Genomic DNA, 14,168 nt, shown 5'->3' on the forward strand with positions numbered 1-14,168 from the left:
TTTCAGTGGGCAGTTTGAAGACTTTAAAATGCATCTCATAGATTTTAAAAGGTCAGAAATGGGAACAAATGTAAGGAATTGCCCTAATATTGCTAAGATAACGAAGGGACTCAACGGATGTAAATTCCTTTCCTCTCCCCACAAACACAACTTTAGGTTTCTCTCTCTCTTAAAGCCCGTTAAGAACTGATCTTCTACAAACTCACTGTACCTTAAAACATATATACAGATGCCACATACCCCACACAACTCGGGGTTACCCCAAACTGGTAAGACTTCCATTGAATTTAATATTTAATACAACTTTAAAAATACATACCATGTATTTTGTGTGCAACAATAACTTATGCAGTGCGTCTCCTACACTCTTAACGTAGACGGTGGCAGTTTCAACTTTACATCAGAATAGCACGCAGAATGGGCATATCATTTACAAAATTATTAAGCAAGGGAACTTTATCAGAGATGAGGCATCTGTTTAAAATATCATCGTTCAAGCTTCTGCATCTGCCCGCACAGTGGCCAGCAGACTGTGAGTACTCAGTGCTTCTGCAGGGATAACTCCCTCTGAGAGGCCATCTGGGCTGCTTTACCGGGAACACTGGGAATGAGACCAGGTGTGGCAGGGGGGAGGGAGGAGCGCACTTTGGATGCAGAAACACCTGGGACCAAACGTCAGGCGTCCTGCATAACCTAGCCAGGGCCAGAACTTACCCTCAGACACCCCCTCAGCTTACAGAGATTTCACAAAGGAACCGAGTAACCCAGAATGGGATTTAAAGACAAATTCCAACACACTCTCTAGCTGTCTCTGTCTCTCTGATTCTAAGTTCCTTTTACTCACTTGAATTTCTAAGAATTTCCATTTTTTTCTTTCCCCACTAGATAGAAAACAACAAACACTCGCACAGTGCACACAACCAGCCTCCATCTGCCTCACATGTGAATCGTCTCCGATGGGTACAGTAATGGAAGAAGGGACACTGGCATTCTGAAGACTCCACCACCATCCCAATAAATAGGCCTAAGTCTCCCCTGCCAACCCTGGGTCTCCAATGCCAACTCCATTCAGAACGAAGAAGGGTGAAGAGTAGACTCGCACGCCTCAACAGTGCTCGGATTTTCAACCTTCCCTCCCGAGCCCTTTAGGCCATTCCCCTTTCAGGCAGAGCTTTCTAGCTGCCCGGTGGTCTGTGGGACAGGGGAAGGTCGTGGCTGCCTTACTTCCTGTTGTCTGCATTTCGGATACTCCACTCAGTACTTTATATTCCCAGCTATTCTGAAGGAGCAGTTGCTAAGTGCCATTTTACAGCAGTGATTTTTAATTCGTAACCAAAGTTTACTTAACTGGCTCGGCTGGCCAACGGATGCAACCCACGCCTTTTGGTAAGGCACAGTCACTGGTGCATGCAGCCCCCTGGACATGCCACAAGTCCACGGCCTCTGGCTGCCACAGCTGAGTGGGTGCCCACCACGAAGTCAGCTGTACTTGGTATGAAACCTGTTTAAGCCCATTTTACTTCTTATGGAACCATATGATGTAGTTAAATATTATGAAAACTGATTTAATATGAGCATGGAAACAGTTGTTTCTATGCAAACTAAGTTGAATGCACTTATGAGTCGCTTAACTACATCAAAGTAAGTATGGATGTTGTTCATAATAAAAGATAGGAAAACATCTTGAAAACCTACAAGGATTTTATGGTTGGACTGCTTCAAGTTTTAGGTTTTCTCTCTAGCTTAAAGAGACTGAACCTGGGGGATGTTAAAATCTGCAATCAAAGGTGTTTGTGCAAGGATGCTTCTGGAGATCTATAATCCAAGTAAAGCCACTAAAAATTCAAGAATTTTTATACATGTATACATTTTGAGTCTAAATAAAGTGCTTATATATTACTTGTTAATTCTCCTTGTTGACTGACTTTTATTTCTTTTGATGAGAACTAATTGATACTGATCACAATTGTGTCAGCAAAGAAGGCTGCACTTACCTCTGGCCCAAAGGGAAGCCAGCCAAATAAATTCACCCCAGAGTGCCCATGAAAGCATCAAGGATGAGGTGACAGCTTAATTGCTACAAGTCACCTAAACTGTATAGACTAAGTGCAGTCTTCCGATATTTCTGTTTTCCTTAGGTCTCTCCTCCACCTCCCACCACCCCCAATCCCCAGTGCTGAGAAAGGGATACCAGTTCATACCCATCCTTTTTGTAAAACTCCAGCATCATATTATCCGTGGCGACGCTGAGGGGCCGGCGGGCCTGCTCGGGCTGGCGCCGGTCAGCGGGGTCCATGTCTGGGGAAGGCATTGAGCTGTAGTTGGCATTATGGTTCACGTGCACTGGACTCCCATAATTGCCTGTAATGTTGAACTCTATCTCTGCAGGGAAGAAAGAACCGGTATTACGTGAACTCTTGGTCTGTCACCCCCTTCCTGGGCAGGAGACGGATGAGCAGAAACACTTCCTTCATGCTTTGCCCCTGGAAAAATGTCATCCCATGGTACCACATTAGGTAATCTATTGATACTAATTCATCTTATTAATATAGTTTATCATATTAGTAGACCAAAGAGGAGAACACATGTGATCACCTAGACAGGCATTTAATAAAATGACGTCCATTTGTGATTAAAAAAAAAACAAACTTAGTAAAACAATAACAGATGGATACCTTCTGAAACAGAACCATCTTTCTCAAACCTCATGCTTAGGGGTGAAATCTCAGAGCAGTCCTAATCAAATCAGAAAAAATGGCAATGCCCACTATCGTCACTGTTATTCAGTACTATTTGAGAAATGCTGGCCGATGAAATTAGTCAAGAAAATAAAATAAGAGGCAATATTAATATTTGTGGATGATGACAATGTCTTTCTGGAAAACCAAAGAAAATAAATTAAAAAGGTTAGCAATAGTACAAGATTTCGTTAAGGTGGTTTGTTGGCTATCAAAGAGATGCACAGACGTACTCGTCCCATCCTTTCCTGGTGAGCGGGAGTGAATTAGCTCACACAGCTCTGCCTGTCTGCAACGGTAATGAGTTAGGACCTGAGAAATCACTGCCTTCAACTCCTGTCTACTTTACTTCTTTATCTTAATTTCTTACATCCACCAACTCTTACGGAATCAGCAGCAGTTCAGCGCTCTCACAGTCAAAACACATGAAGCAAAAGAAAGATAACCAAACTTCTTCGACGGCAGATCAGCATTAACTGATTGCCTCTAACGGACGGAGCACGGAACGAGCAACATTTGACCCTCGTGTGCATCAAGGGCTGCTGTCACACAGCCAACAGCATTCCCTTAGCATCCGCGAAACGTAAGGTATGGCACCAATTTTTTTTTTTTTAAAGCAAATACCTAATTTAGTGTAGCTACTGCTGTCTCTTCAGAGCTGTCACCCTTGAAAGTCTTCTGCTTATGGAATGGGGCTTCCAGGGCTCAGAACATCTCTGAATCCCCTGCGTAGGGAAGTTGCCTTGAGAGCCCAACTTTGAAGCAGGTATGAAAAAGAACCTCATTGCCTTTGAGCCTCACCATGACACGCTGAGGGGCAACTCCAGGGGCACGGCTTAGGGTGGCAAAAGGAGAGCGTAGGGCATCCAGGTGATCGTAAGCCCTGAATAAAAGTCCCCATCCGTCATAGGCCTCCGGCACCTGATGCATCTATGAAGTGAAGGGTTTGGAGCAGACAGAGGACCTCTCTGTCCTTCCCGTACCAGCATTCTGTGATTCGTAGATTTGAAGAACTCACGGTGTGGATGTTAGACCAGAAGAGTCCACAGACGTGGTTAGCACAGAGAGTGGACACCTTCAGGTCAGACCTTCCCTTGAAACATGGATTAGAGAGTAGCAAACTACCACAACTCTACTCTGATATCTGGGTACACATGTGTGTGTGTGTATGTGTGTGTAGGAGGATTAAAAACAAAACGAACAGGCCAGTCGAGGTGGCTGAGGCCTGTAATCCTCGAACTTTGGGAGGCTGAGGCAGAAGGATCACTTGAGGCCAGGAGTCCACAGACGTGGTTAGCACAGAGAGTGGATACCTTCAGGTCAGACCTTCCCTTGAAACATGGATTAGAGAGTAGCAAACTACCACAACTCTACTCTGATATCTGGGTACACATGTGTGTGTGTGTGTATGTGTGTGTAGGAGGATTAAAAACAAAACGAACAGGCCAGTCGAGGTGGCTGAGGCCTGTAATCCTCGAACTTTGGGAGGCTGAGGCAGAAGGATCACTTGAGGCCAGGAGTTTGAGACCAGCCTGAGCAATAGAGCAAGGCCCTGTCTCTACAAAAAGTCAAAGAATTTGCTGGGTGCATGCCCGTAGTCCCAGCTACTCGAGAGGCTGAGGCAGGAGGATCGCTTGAGCCCAGGAGTTTGAGGTTGCTGTGAGCTAGGATGAAGCCACTGCACTCTAGCCCGGGCAACAGAGCAAGACACAGTCTCAAACAAACAAACAGAGGCCTGTGGGCAATGGCACTTGGCTTCAAAAGCTGAGAACTCACAGTGATCTTCCTGCTCCCTGCCTCTTGCCCCCACCCCCGGGTGCCACCACGTACCCCCGGGGAAGAACCAGTCCGCGTGCTGGATGATGGGTTCGATGATCCCGACGATCTGCAGGGAGACCGTGGTCATCATCTCCGTGATGTTCCTGCAAGCACAGAATGAGGACGGGTGGGGTTAGTGCCAAGGCAGCAGGAGAGGCTTGGTCCTCCGGCCACAGGGCCTGGGAAGGGCCCCAGACAGGAACTCTGCAGACCGAGGTTTCATCTTTCTGAACTTCTCTTTCCCCATCTACGGAACAGGGACAACCCCGGGGCACATGAGCAACGTCCATGAAGGCACTTTCAAGATACCTTCATTCTCATCACTGCCAGGTCATCCTCTGTCCTGCCGACGGTCCTCTATCCCTCTGAATCCTGACGCTGAGATGACAGAGTGTCCAGGGGGCCTGAAAGGGCTTGCCTTGCCTGTGCCATCAAGTCCCTTCCCCTCTTTCCCCTCTCCTGACGGTGACTTAGATTAGCTCCGAGAAGGCCCTCACTGCAGACCTGTAGCTCTGAGACCAGCAACCATAAAAAGATCTACAGAATTCTGTCCCTCCTCCCAGCCTAAAAAAGAAGCAGGCTGTGACAGAAATAGGGCATGGAAAACAGGCGAGGCTGGCAGGTACCCGGGGCCCAGCCATCCCGCTCGGCTCACCTGTGTCACCCACACAGCCTCCCGCCCCGAACTCACCCTTCTGCTTGTGGCCACAGGAGGTTGGGTCCTAAAACAATTGCCATGTTACTCGGAGTCATCTTGTTTACATCTTGGTATTCTGACAGCTTGGATAAAAATTTGATCAAGTATCTGAAAAGAAACCAGAAGGGCCAGGTTTAACCAGGGCTTGGCACCAGCCATGTGCGCCCAGGACGGGCTAGAAACTTCTCTCCTGTCGCACATCGTACGGACCAGAAGGCTCACTCGACCTGCATTGTAGTGAAAATGCATCACGTGGCAGGAAATGGGAATTCTGTATTCTCTTTCCAAAAACAGATGGACTCAGATCTTACTTGGCTAGAGGTCAATAACTGCTTCAACTAACACAGGTTACACGGTCCCCATCCTTCCTTTCCACTCAGTATGGCATGACCATGACCTGCTACCCTCCCTGTGTGCAGAAGTGATAAAGTGTCGAGGTGTCACTGGCAGTGACATGCTAGGGGTGATGTCTCCTGAAATTACCCTCAGCTGGGCTTTCTGGAAAGATCCAGTGAAGAAAAAGTCAAACGTAGACTTAGTGTATGTTCCAGCAATCCCACTCCTACAAATATACCCAAGAGAAATATGTCCACACACAAAGTTGAACGCAAACTGTTCACAGCAGCATTATTCACCACAGCCAAGAAATGGAAACCACCCAAACACCCATGGAGAGATGAACAGGTAGATAAAATGTGGGATATCCACACAGTGCCACACTACCCAGCCATAAAAAGGAATATTGGCACAGCCTGCAGCATAGATGAACCTTGAAAACATTATGCTAAATGAAAGAAGTCAGACACAAAAGACCACATATTACATTCTTTGTTTTTTTTTTTTTTTTTTTGAGACAGAGTCTCGCTCTGTTGCCCGGGCTAGAGTGAGTGCCGTGGCGTCAGCCTAGCTCACAGCAACCTCAAACTCCTGGGCTCAAGTGATCCTCCTGCCTCAGCCTCCCAAGTAGCTGGGACTACACACATGCGCCACCATGCCCGGCTAATTTTATATATATATATTTTTAGTTATCCATATAATTTCTTTCTATTTTTAGGAGAGATGGGGTCTCACTCTTTATCAGGCTGGTCTCAAACTCCTGAGCTCAAATGATCCACCCGCCTCGGCCTCCCAGAGTGCTAGGATTACAGGCGTGAGCCACCATGCACTGCCACACATATTACATCATTTCATTTATATGAAATGTCTAGAACAGGCAAAAGTATAGAGCCAGAAAGTGAAATAGTGGTTGCTAGGGGTAGGGTTGGGGGAAATGGTGAGTGATCGCTAATGGGAACAGGGCTTCTTTTTGGGGTGATGAAAATGCTCTAACGTTGGATAGTAGTGATAGTTGCACAACTTTATGAATACATTAAAAAAACACTAAAATGTCTACTTAAAAAAAGTGCAATGGTATGTGAATCACAGCTCAATAAAATTATTTAAAAAAAAAAGAGCCAATAAAGAAGCTACGCACGAATTAAACACAAAAAGTAGCTCTGGCAAAACACACTGAAAATCTGCCAGGCCCTGACAAGAAGTCCCAGGACCACCCCAGGGGCACGTGTTTTCTCCTGGACTCTGTTACAAAAGGCCGTGGTCCTAACCCCATTTGCTCAGCTCACAGTGAAGTGTGACTCCCCCAGGGGCGGCGGGGGGTCGTGTTCCCCTTCTGTCAGCCCTGTAGAAAGTGCAGCTGACCCAGGGCCCTGCCGTGTAGTCACTAAGCTATCACTGTGACAACGCCACCCACAGCCTCTCCTGACCATGCCTCACCCTCCAGGAGGCCACACGGGACGTGACCAGGACGTGGGACCTATGCCGAAAGCAGTCAATCCTCGGGCTGGCCAGTGGCTTTGGGCTGGTGCCAGCGACACACCATGAACTGTACTGACCCGATTCTCACTCCTGGGATTTTTTTAAAATTGTGATAAAATATACACAAAGTTTACTACTTTAACCATTTTTAGGTGTACAATTCCATGGCATTAAGTACATTTACACTGTTATGAGACCATCACCACCATCCATATCCAGAACGTTTTCATGTTTCCCAACTGAGTTCTGTCCCCATTAAACAACAGCCTCCCCATTCCCTTTCCCTGGCCACGACCGTCCGATTGTCTCCGAGTCCGACTACTCCAGGCACTTTGCGTAAGTGGAACCCTACGGTACCTGTCTGGCTTCTTTCACGTAGTATCGTGCCCTCAAGGTTCACCCATATCCACGCCGTGGCAAGACTCAGCATTTCATATCCCACTGTGGGAATGCACCACATTCTGCTCACCCACTTATCCATCCACGGACGTCCGGGTTTCCACCTTTTGGCTACAGTGAATAACGCTGCTACAAACGCAGGTGTGCAGACGTCAGGCCCGAGCTTCCAGTTCTTTGGGCACATACCCAGAAATGGAATTACTGGATCGTGTGTGAATGGCAGGTTTCATTTGCTGAGGAACTGCCATTCCGTCGCTTTTGAGATTTTTAACAGGAAAACAATCAGGCAGATAGCAGCAGGTGCCGACGCTGAAACTCTACATGCTAAGAAGCAGGGAGGCAGGGTGGCAGGGCCAGGAGGGGCGCTGGCGGCGAGACAGAGTGACGGAGGAGCAGAGTGTGAAGCCACAGGAGCCGGGCGTGGGGAAGACCCGCAGCGCAGCGGGAAGTAAAGCCTCGGGTGGCAGCAGGAAAAGTGAGAGGCAGACCTGTGGAACACAGCTGGGGCTGGCGAGTGCAGAGCATGGGAGAACATCCTCCCCCGCCTCTCCTTCCTGCGGACTCCCTCAAGGACACCTCTGCCTCCTCCAGCTCCCGCAGGGGCAGGGTCGGCTTCTCTCAGGTGTCCACAGACACCTGACTTTACCACAAATCCCCAACATCTTAAGATCGCTCGCCTTGATTTCTGTTCCTTGCAAATCAAAGAACTTAACCGAATTAGCCAATGGCCAGTGGCTCCAAAGTCAAAGAGCTTCTTTAAACCTGTTTCCTTATCTGCAAAATGCAAATAATTACCCCTGCCTCATCTCACAGGGTAGTTTGCGGTTTAAAAGAGACCATGTGTGTTAACAGCACCCTGGACACCATAAAGTGCCACGCGTGCTACTTACCATGACTCTTAGCCGGGAAGCTGTGTCTGGAGGTTGAATAAGCCCAAGCCATGCGTCTCCACTATCCACTTACCGGATGTTGTTGTGATTGGCCTTAGGCAGTTTCTCACAAGCATTCCATAGAGCCTGAAGCTTCTTATCTTGCTCCTGGATGCTGGGAAATTAATAAGAAAAGCCCTTGGTTGAGCATGAATCACTGAAGTCTCACTGGCAATCATATTGACCAGTCATTGTAATATTTAACAGCAAGGAGCCACCATCATAACTGACCACATCAGCACGTGATTATTTCAAAAACTGGTTATTATTATTTCCCCCTCTGTGCTCTCTTTCTGTCCTGTCCTATGCTATTGGAACAAAACTTCCTCTGCACACGTATTTCCCAAGTGAACACGTGCCGGGCAGCAGGTGAGGGCAGAGGGCAGAGGCCTGCTCTGGCATGGTGGGCTCCGGGGCTGTCAGGACGCGGGGCACAGTCAGGGAGCTCCGTCCTGCCCTCACATTGCAGGGCGCAGCCTGCAGGCCGGTCCGACGGATCTCACTGCGTTGCAGCTCCTTGGCATCTGGCACGAAGTAGAGGCTCAATACGCACCTTCAGAATAAGTAAATTACCTGAACTCAATATAGACATAGGGAAATCTGACCTTTCAGGACATAACTCAGGGAACAGACAATTTCCACTAACCAAAGGATTCTTCACGTTACAAAAAGATTCGCTTTAAAGTTATCTATATTTGCAAGCCCTTTTGGAATTTTTTTTTTAAATTGCTCATAGGACTACATTTTTACACAAATCTCCACCAAGGCTTACATGGTTAGGAAGGCCGTACACTCAAAAAACCTTTCCTTTAGAAAAACTGGATGGTAAACGCCATCGGGGTGAGGCCCCAGCTCTGACCCCGTGACCTTGGACCCACAGCCAGCACAGGGACCATCACCCGCGGGCTCTGTGGCTGAGCACCCTGAGGTCCTCCTTGAGAGAAACTCCCTTTCCCCTCAGTTGAATCTTGAGAAAGAGGCAGGCATCTCCAAAAGGAAATTTAACTAGGAAACTAGAACCACCACCGATGTTCCACTTAGAAATAGACAGGAAACCGACCCTGTTTGTAAGTAGTTGTAATCTGACCGAAGGCTGGCCAAGGTGGGTTTTGTGCAGAGGCTGCAAAGACCCAGCTGCACCCTAACTATGATCTTGTGCCAATTATCATATTTAATCTCTATGAACCTCACTTTTCCTCATCTATACCATGGGGCTAATATCAAGACTTCCCTCCGAGCTGGTGGTGTGAGCGGTTTAAAAGAGGATCTGGACAAAGTGCTTGGCAGAGTGTCTGGTTCGCTAAAGGCCCCCAGTCAGCGTGAAATGTCAGCCTTTGACACTGCCGGTGCTGTCACTGCTCTGTCACTCTCACTTCTGTCATTCCCTGAAGTGTCTCCTATGGCACCAACCACACTTCCTTTTCTGCTCCTCAACCCTTTCCAAGGTCCCGCTGTGTGTCAGGCTCTGTCCTAAGGGCTGGGAAGTGCAACCAGCCAGAGGAGCTCCCAACCCGATCAGCTACACAAAGACTGCCAGGAGGAAGGGTCAGTGTCGTGCAGAGAATTAACAGAGGAGACAGGATAGATCAAGACCACGCTCTGATTTTCATCAGCGTGTCAGGGAGGATCTCGCTGAGGAGGTTGATTACATTTAAGGTGAGGCCCAAATATTAACAATTGGAAGGCACTGACTGGGTGGAGGTCTTGGGGAACAGTCGCATCGGAGGGAACAGCCAGCGTGAGGGCGTCAGAACTTCCACCCCGAGGAAGGTCTCCTAGCACGAGCACCCCACTTCTTGCATCTTCTTTCAGGGACCTCTCAGCTTCTGGGCTGTTCTGAGCCTCTGTGTTGCATGACTTTAGCATGGAAGGACTTAATTGACGTGGCTTGCAATGACGTGTCCTTTTCGAGTTTCAGGCCATCTCACACTGTCCTGGCCATCCCTCAATTCAGCCCTTGCTGCTGCCGGCTCCATCTCTGACTGCCAGGTGCCCCACCCCAGGGCAGACCTGTCTGTGTCCGGCTGAGTTGGTCTGAAATGCAAGTCCCTGTTAAGGGTGGTGCTGCCCTCTGGTGAAACTCGGCTTCATCAAAGGTTAATCGTTATCAACAGCCTTGGAGCTCTGAAGCACAGAACCCAGACCCGTTCAGTCCAAATCTCTGAAAAAAAGGGCTCAAGCAGTGCTTCCCAGGACATTCTGATGCACACACAGGGTTGGAAACCACTGTTCTAGGCAAAATTACTTTTTTTAGATGATACGACCTTAGACACCACACGCATACCATCCAGTAGCAGAAATAAGCCCTTGCCTCCCCTTGCCGGAGCTCTTTGAGTCATCTCCTATTTCCTAACGCAGACCTGCCTTTGCAAAAGAGGTGGGACCTGGAGGGTCTCTGGGGGGTCCTGAAGCACTGAGCTATCCTCCCCGTCTCTGGCTTTATAGCGTCCAGATCAACTACACATTCAGTAAATAAGAGCAACGGTTTCCAACAAAGGTTATGTGCTCACTTGACTTCCTCCCTAGGACCACATTCTCATTCCAGAGAGGCATAAAGTGCACTGAGCGCAGGGGCCCTGGAACCAGACCCCCTGGACTCAAACTCTCATTCTGCCATTTGTTTGCCAAAAAGCAGCCTGTGGTTACACAGCTGTTCTGTACCTCATACTCCTCATGTGGAAAATGGGAGAAACAGCACAATCCAGTTCATAGGGTTGCTGTAAGAATTAAATGAATTAAAGACATATAATGAGCTTAGAACAATGCCAAGCTTCTAAGCACCTACCATATGGTACTACTTACAATTATTAGTATCATGGAACCCAACACTCACTTTTCACAATGAGATACGAGAGTGCCATATATTCAGCCAGCCTTTCACAATGCAAGATCTCTATGCTACTTTGAAAAAAAAAACAATGTTATGCAACTCTGTCGGTGCTAGCTTCCCCCGACTCTACACATTTGAGCCTGGCTTTACCTCTGGGACAGGTGGTCTCTTCCGGGCCCTGGTTCTTCAGGCAGTCAAAGGACCTGCCTCAGATACATGCGCCAGTGTTCTTTCTGACAGGCAACGCTGGCTGCTTGTGACGACTACATCCCGTGATGAGAGATCTCTAGAAATCACTTCCTTTCACAGGCCCCTAGCTACGGTAGCTTCTCGCTCAGTCCTGCTCTCACGGAACATTCTTCTTTCTCCCTCCTTCATCTCTTCCGCCGGGACTGTCTCTACCCTCATTGGCACCACCCTTGCTCTGGTGCCAACTCTCCGCCCTGGTGTTGTCCGCGTCCTAGACATGTTCATTTGCTCGGTAAAAACGTCTTCCTCCAAACAACGGCACTGACGTGGGCTGGCCCTTACCTAGGGCCAAAGAGAACGTGTGACACCATCCTAACGCATGCACAAACTGAGGAAAGGAACCGGGATCAAAGGGGAGAACCACATGTAGGAGCCACAGTGTGTGCGGGGCTGTGGCTCCACCTGCTTGGCACCGGCCGCCTGCTCTCTGCATCGTCCTTGTCCACGACAACTCTAGAGTCCCAGGCCTCACGCTGAGTTGCAGCCTGTCCCCCGGGCACAGCCACCACTGCCCACATGCTGTGCTTTTCTGTTCATAGTTAATTAGATGTTGTTAAAATATTTTTAGCTATTATAGATAAGGGTAAGACCCCTGTGCCCGTTCCCTTGTCCTACGCTTCTCTCCAGAAGGAATCACTGCCATTGGCCTGTGTTAGCCCTTCCAGAACCTTCTTTCATGCAGTTACACATAGAGACATTCCTAAAATGTTATTGTTTTGAGTTTGTTAGATGTTTATTTTCCTTTTTCCAACAATAGAATATCATAGGTGTCCTTGTTGACTCACTTTATTTCACTCAACAATAAATCACCATATGTTTTCTGTAGCATAATGACAGAAGTAAGGGAAAAAAAAATAAATCTCCATATGTTTTCATGTTAGCATGTATATTATAGCTCTACCTATTTTTTAATTGCTCCAGAGTACGACATGGTCTAGACATACCATGGTTTATTTAGCCTCTCCCCATATCCCTTCTCCAATGCACCTTTAGTAACTTCCAGGCTCCTGCGGTTCCCAACGAAGCCGCCGTCGCCATCCTTGCACACGCCTCCTTGGGCACGCGCAGAAGTATTCCTTCACGGTGGAGATCAAGCAGTGGAGTCGCTAGATCATGAAGCTCTCCTAATTTCAGTACATGCTTCCAGATAAACTCCAACACACAAGACATTCCAAACAAGGGTACTCACTTGGAGGCCTGGATCCACTCGTCATAGAGTTCAAAGGTCATAAGAGGTTCTGGCAACTCTCGGAGGTAAGATTTCAAAGCTCCTGGGCAGGAATACAACATTGGCCATGAGCCGTTATGACATGGCAGAGACGAGATCCACCAGCCAGTGCTGCCCACGTGGGCTTCCCCTGGGGATGGGCCCCCTGACCGCTGTGCTGAGAGCACAGGGTGGTTCCCACGTGAGTGGGTGAGAGGCTCTGCCAGGGGATCTGGGCTGGTAACCGCATGGGCCCTCTTATGTCCCACCATCACCTCCTCTTCTCTTGGCACTCTGGGGGGCCATCCTTCAAGGGGCCATGGCATCCAGGCTGGACCTGGGCCCTGAGTGGACACACCTGAAGCACATCAGGAAGCCACTGGTCTAAGTGTCCCAGACATGCGGCCATACAGCCTTGCCCCTTCCATGCTCACCCCTTCCCTATGGGTCCCCACGGCGCATATGAGCACCTCACCCAGAGGGCGTGGACGCCCACCTGCGATCGCGTGGGGGTCTGCCGAGTACTCCTGCACGTCCACCACACAGCAGTCCAGGGCAGCTTTCAGCTTCTTCAGCTTGGAGGCAGAGGGGGCTACTCGGAAGAGTCCCTACCAACAGGACAGAGGGTCAGCAGGCAGCCCCGCAACTCCGAGGCACAAGAGCAAAACCCACAGACCACAGGTCTACCTGCTTCTTTCCTCCAAAACCTCTTAGATGCATTTGTCTAACACCATTTTCCAATATTGTAGCTACATGTTTTCTAAATGTTTCCTCCTTTGTATATAAGCAGCTTGAGCCCAAGTGCTGGGCTTTGCCCACTGCTGTGTCCCCAGGGCCAGGTGCAGTATAGGGGGGACATACATTGGTTCAGTAAGCATTTGTTGAATAAATGAACCTCGGTCCCTCCATGTTCCATTCTTAAGAGTTACTTCCTAATCCCTGCACCTCCTCTGAGTGGACCACTGTACTTTGCAGAGCTAAAGTGAGCTATGGAAAGAAAGAGAAGAGTAGGAGAGGGCTTTGTGGAAGAGAAGGCGGATGCAGGTCAGAGTTGGAAAGAAACCTCCACGTCACAGGTAAGTTAGACATGGGTTAAAGACCTATCGGTTTCCATTTCACTCTTAGCTCCTTGCTTTCTATGATGCAATCCACAGGCAGAGAAACGAGCTGGCAGAATCTTGTTCCTTTAATCTTTTATGGCCATTAAGACTCACAAGTTCCTTTAGAAGAAAATGCGTCTGGTCTCGAGTACTGAGTTTATGGCTTGCTAGGACCACTAACTCCCTTCTCAAAATAGGGTAGGTTGGATAAATAGAAGCTACCTACACGTGTTTGGACTGGTGTGTGAGTAAGGCTGCCATGACAGAGACAGCAAGCCACAGAATGCAATAGGGGGTGGCCTAGGTCTTCATAAAATTATGCCATCGCCACGCAAGGTGAGCTGACAGGATTTGGTGGTGGCCAGTGCCCCAGAGAGGGAAGTAGA

At 48.5% G+C, this 14,168-nt stretch overlaps 1 protein-coding gene across 5 annotated transcripts in view; it reads right to left on the reverse strand.

Moving 5' to 3' along the window:
- The window catches only part of ARHGAP44 (Rho GTPase activating protein 44), a 173,623-nt gene that overhangs the window by 23,460 nt on the left and 135,995 nt on the right, over positions 1-14,168 (reverse strand). For 4 of the 5 annotated variants that reach the window (XM_045526935.1, XM_045526940.1, XM_045526937.1 and 1 more), the window contains 6 exons: positions 13,179-13,290; positions 12,665-12,746; positions 8,431-8,511; positions 5,248-5,361; positions 4,569-4,660; positions 2,202-2,382 (listed from right to left, as the gene is read on the reverse strand). In XM_045526935.1, the coding sequence (XP_045382891.1) occupies positions 2,202-2,382; positions 4,569-4,660; positions 5,248-5,361; positions 8,431-8,511; positions 12,665-12,746; positions 13,179-13,290 (662 nt within the window). The remainder of the gene's footprint in view (positions 1-2,201; positions 2,383-4,568; positions 4,661-5,247; positions 5,362-8,430; positions 8,512-12,664; positions 12,747-13,178; positions 13,291-14,168) is intronic. The other variant, XM_045526936.1, reaches the window with a different exon arrangement.

Source organism: Lemur catta, chromosome 15 (genome assembly GCF_020740605.2).
Source record: "Lemur catta isolate mLemCat1 chromosome 15, mLemCat1.pri, whole genome shotgun sequence".
Lineage (NCBI taxonomy): Eukaryota > Metazoa > Chordata > Mammalia > Primates > Lemuridae > Lemur > Lemur catta.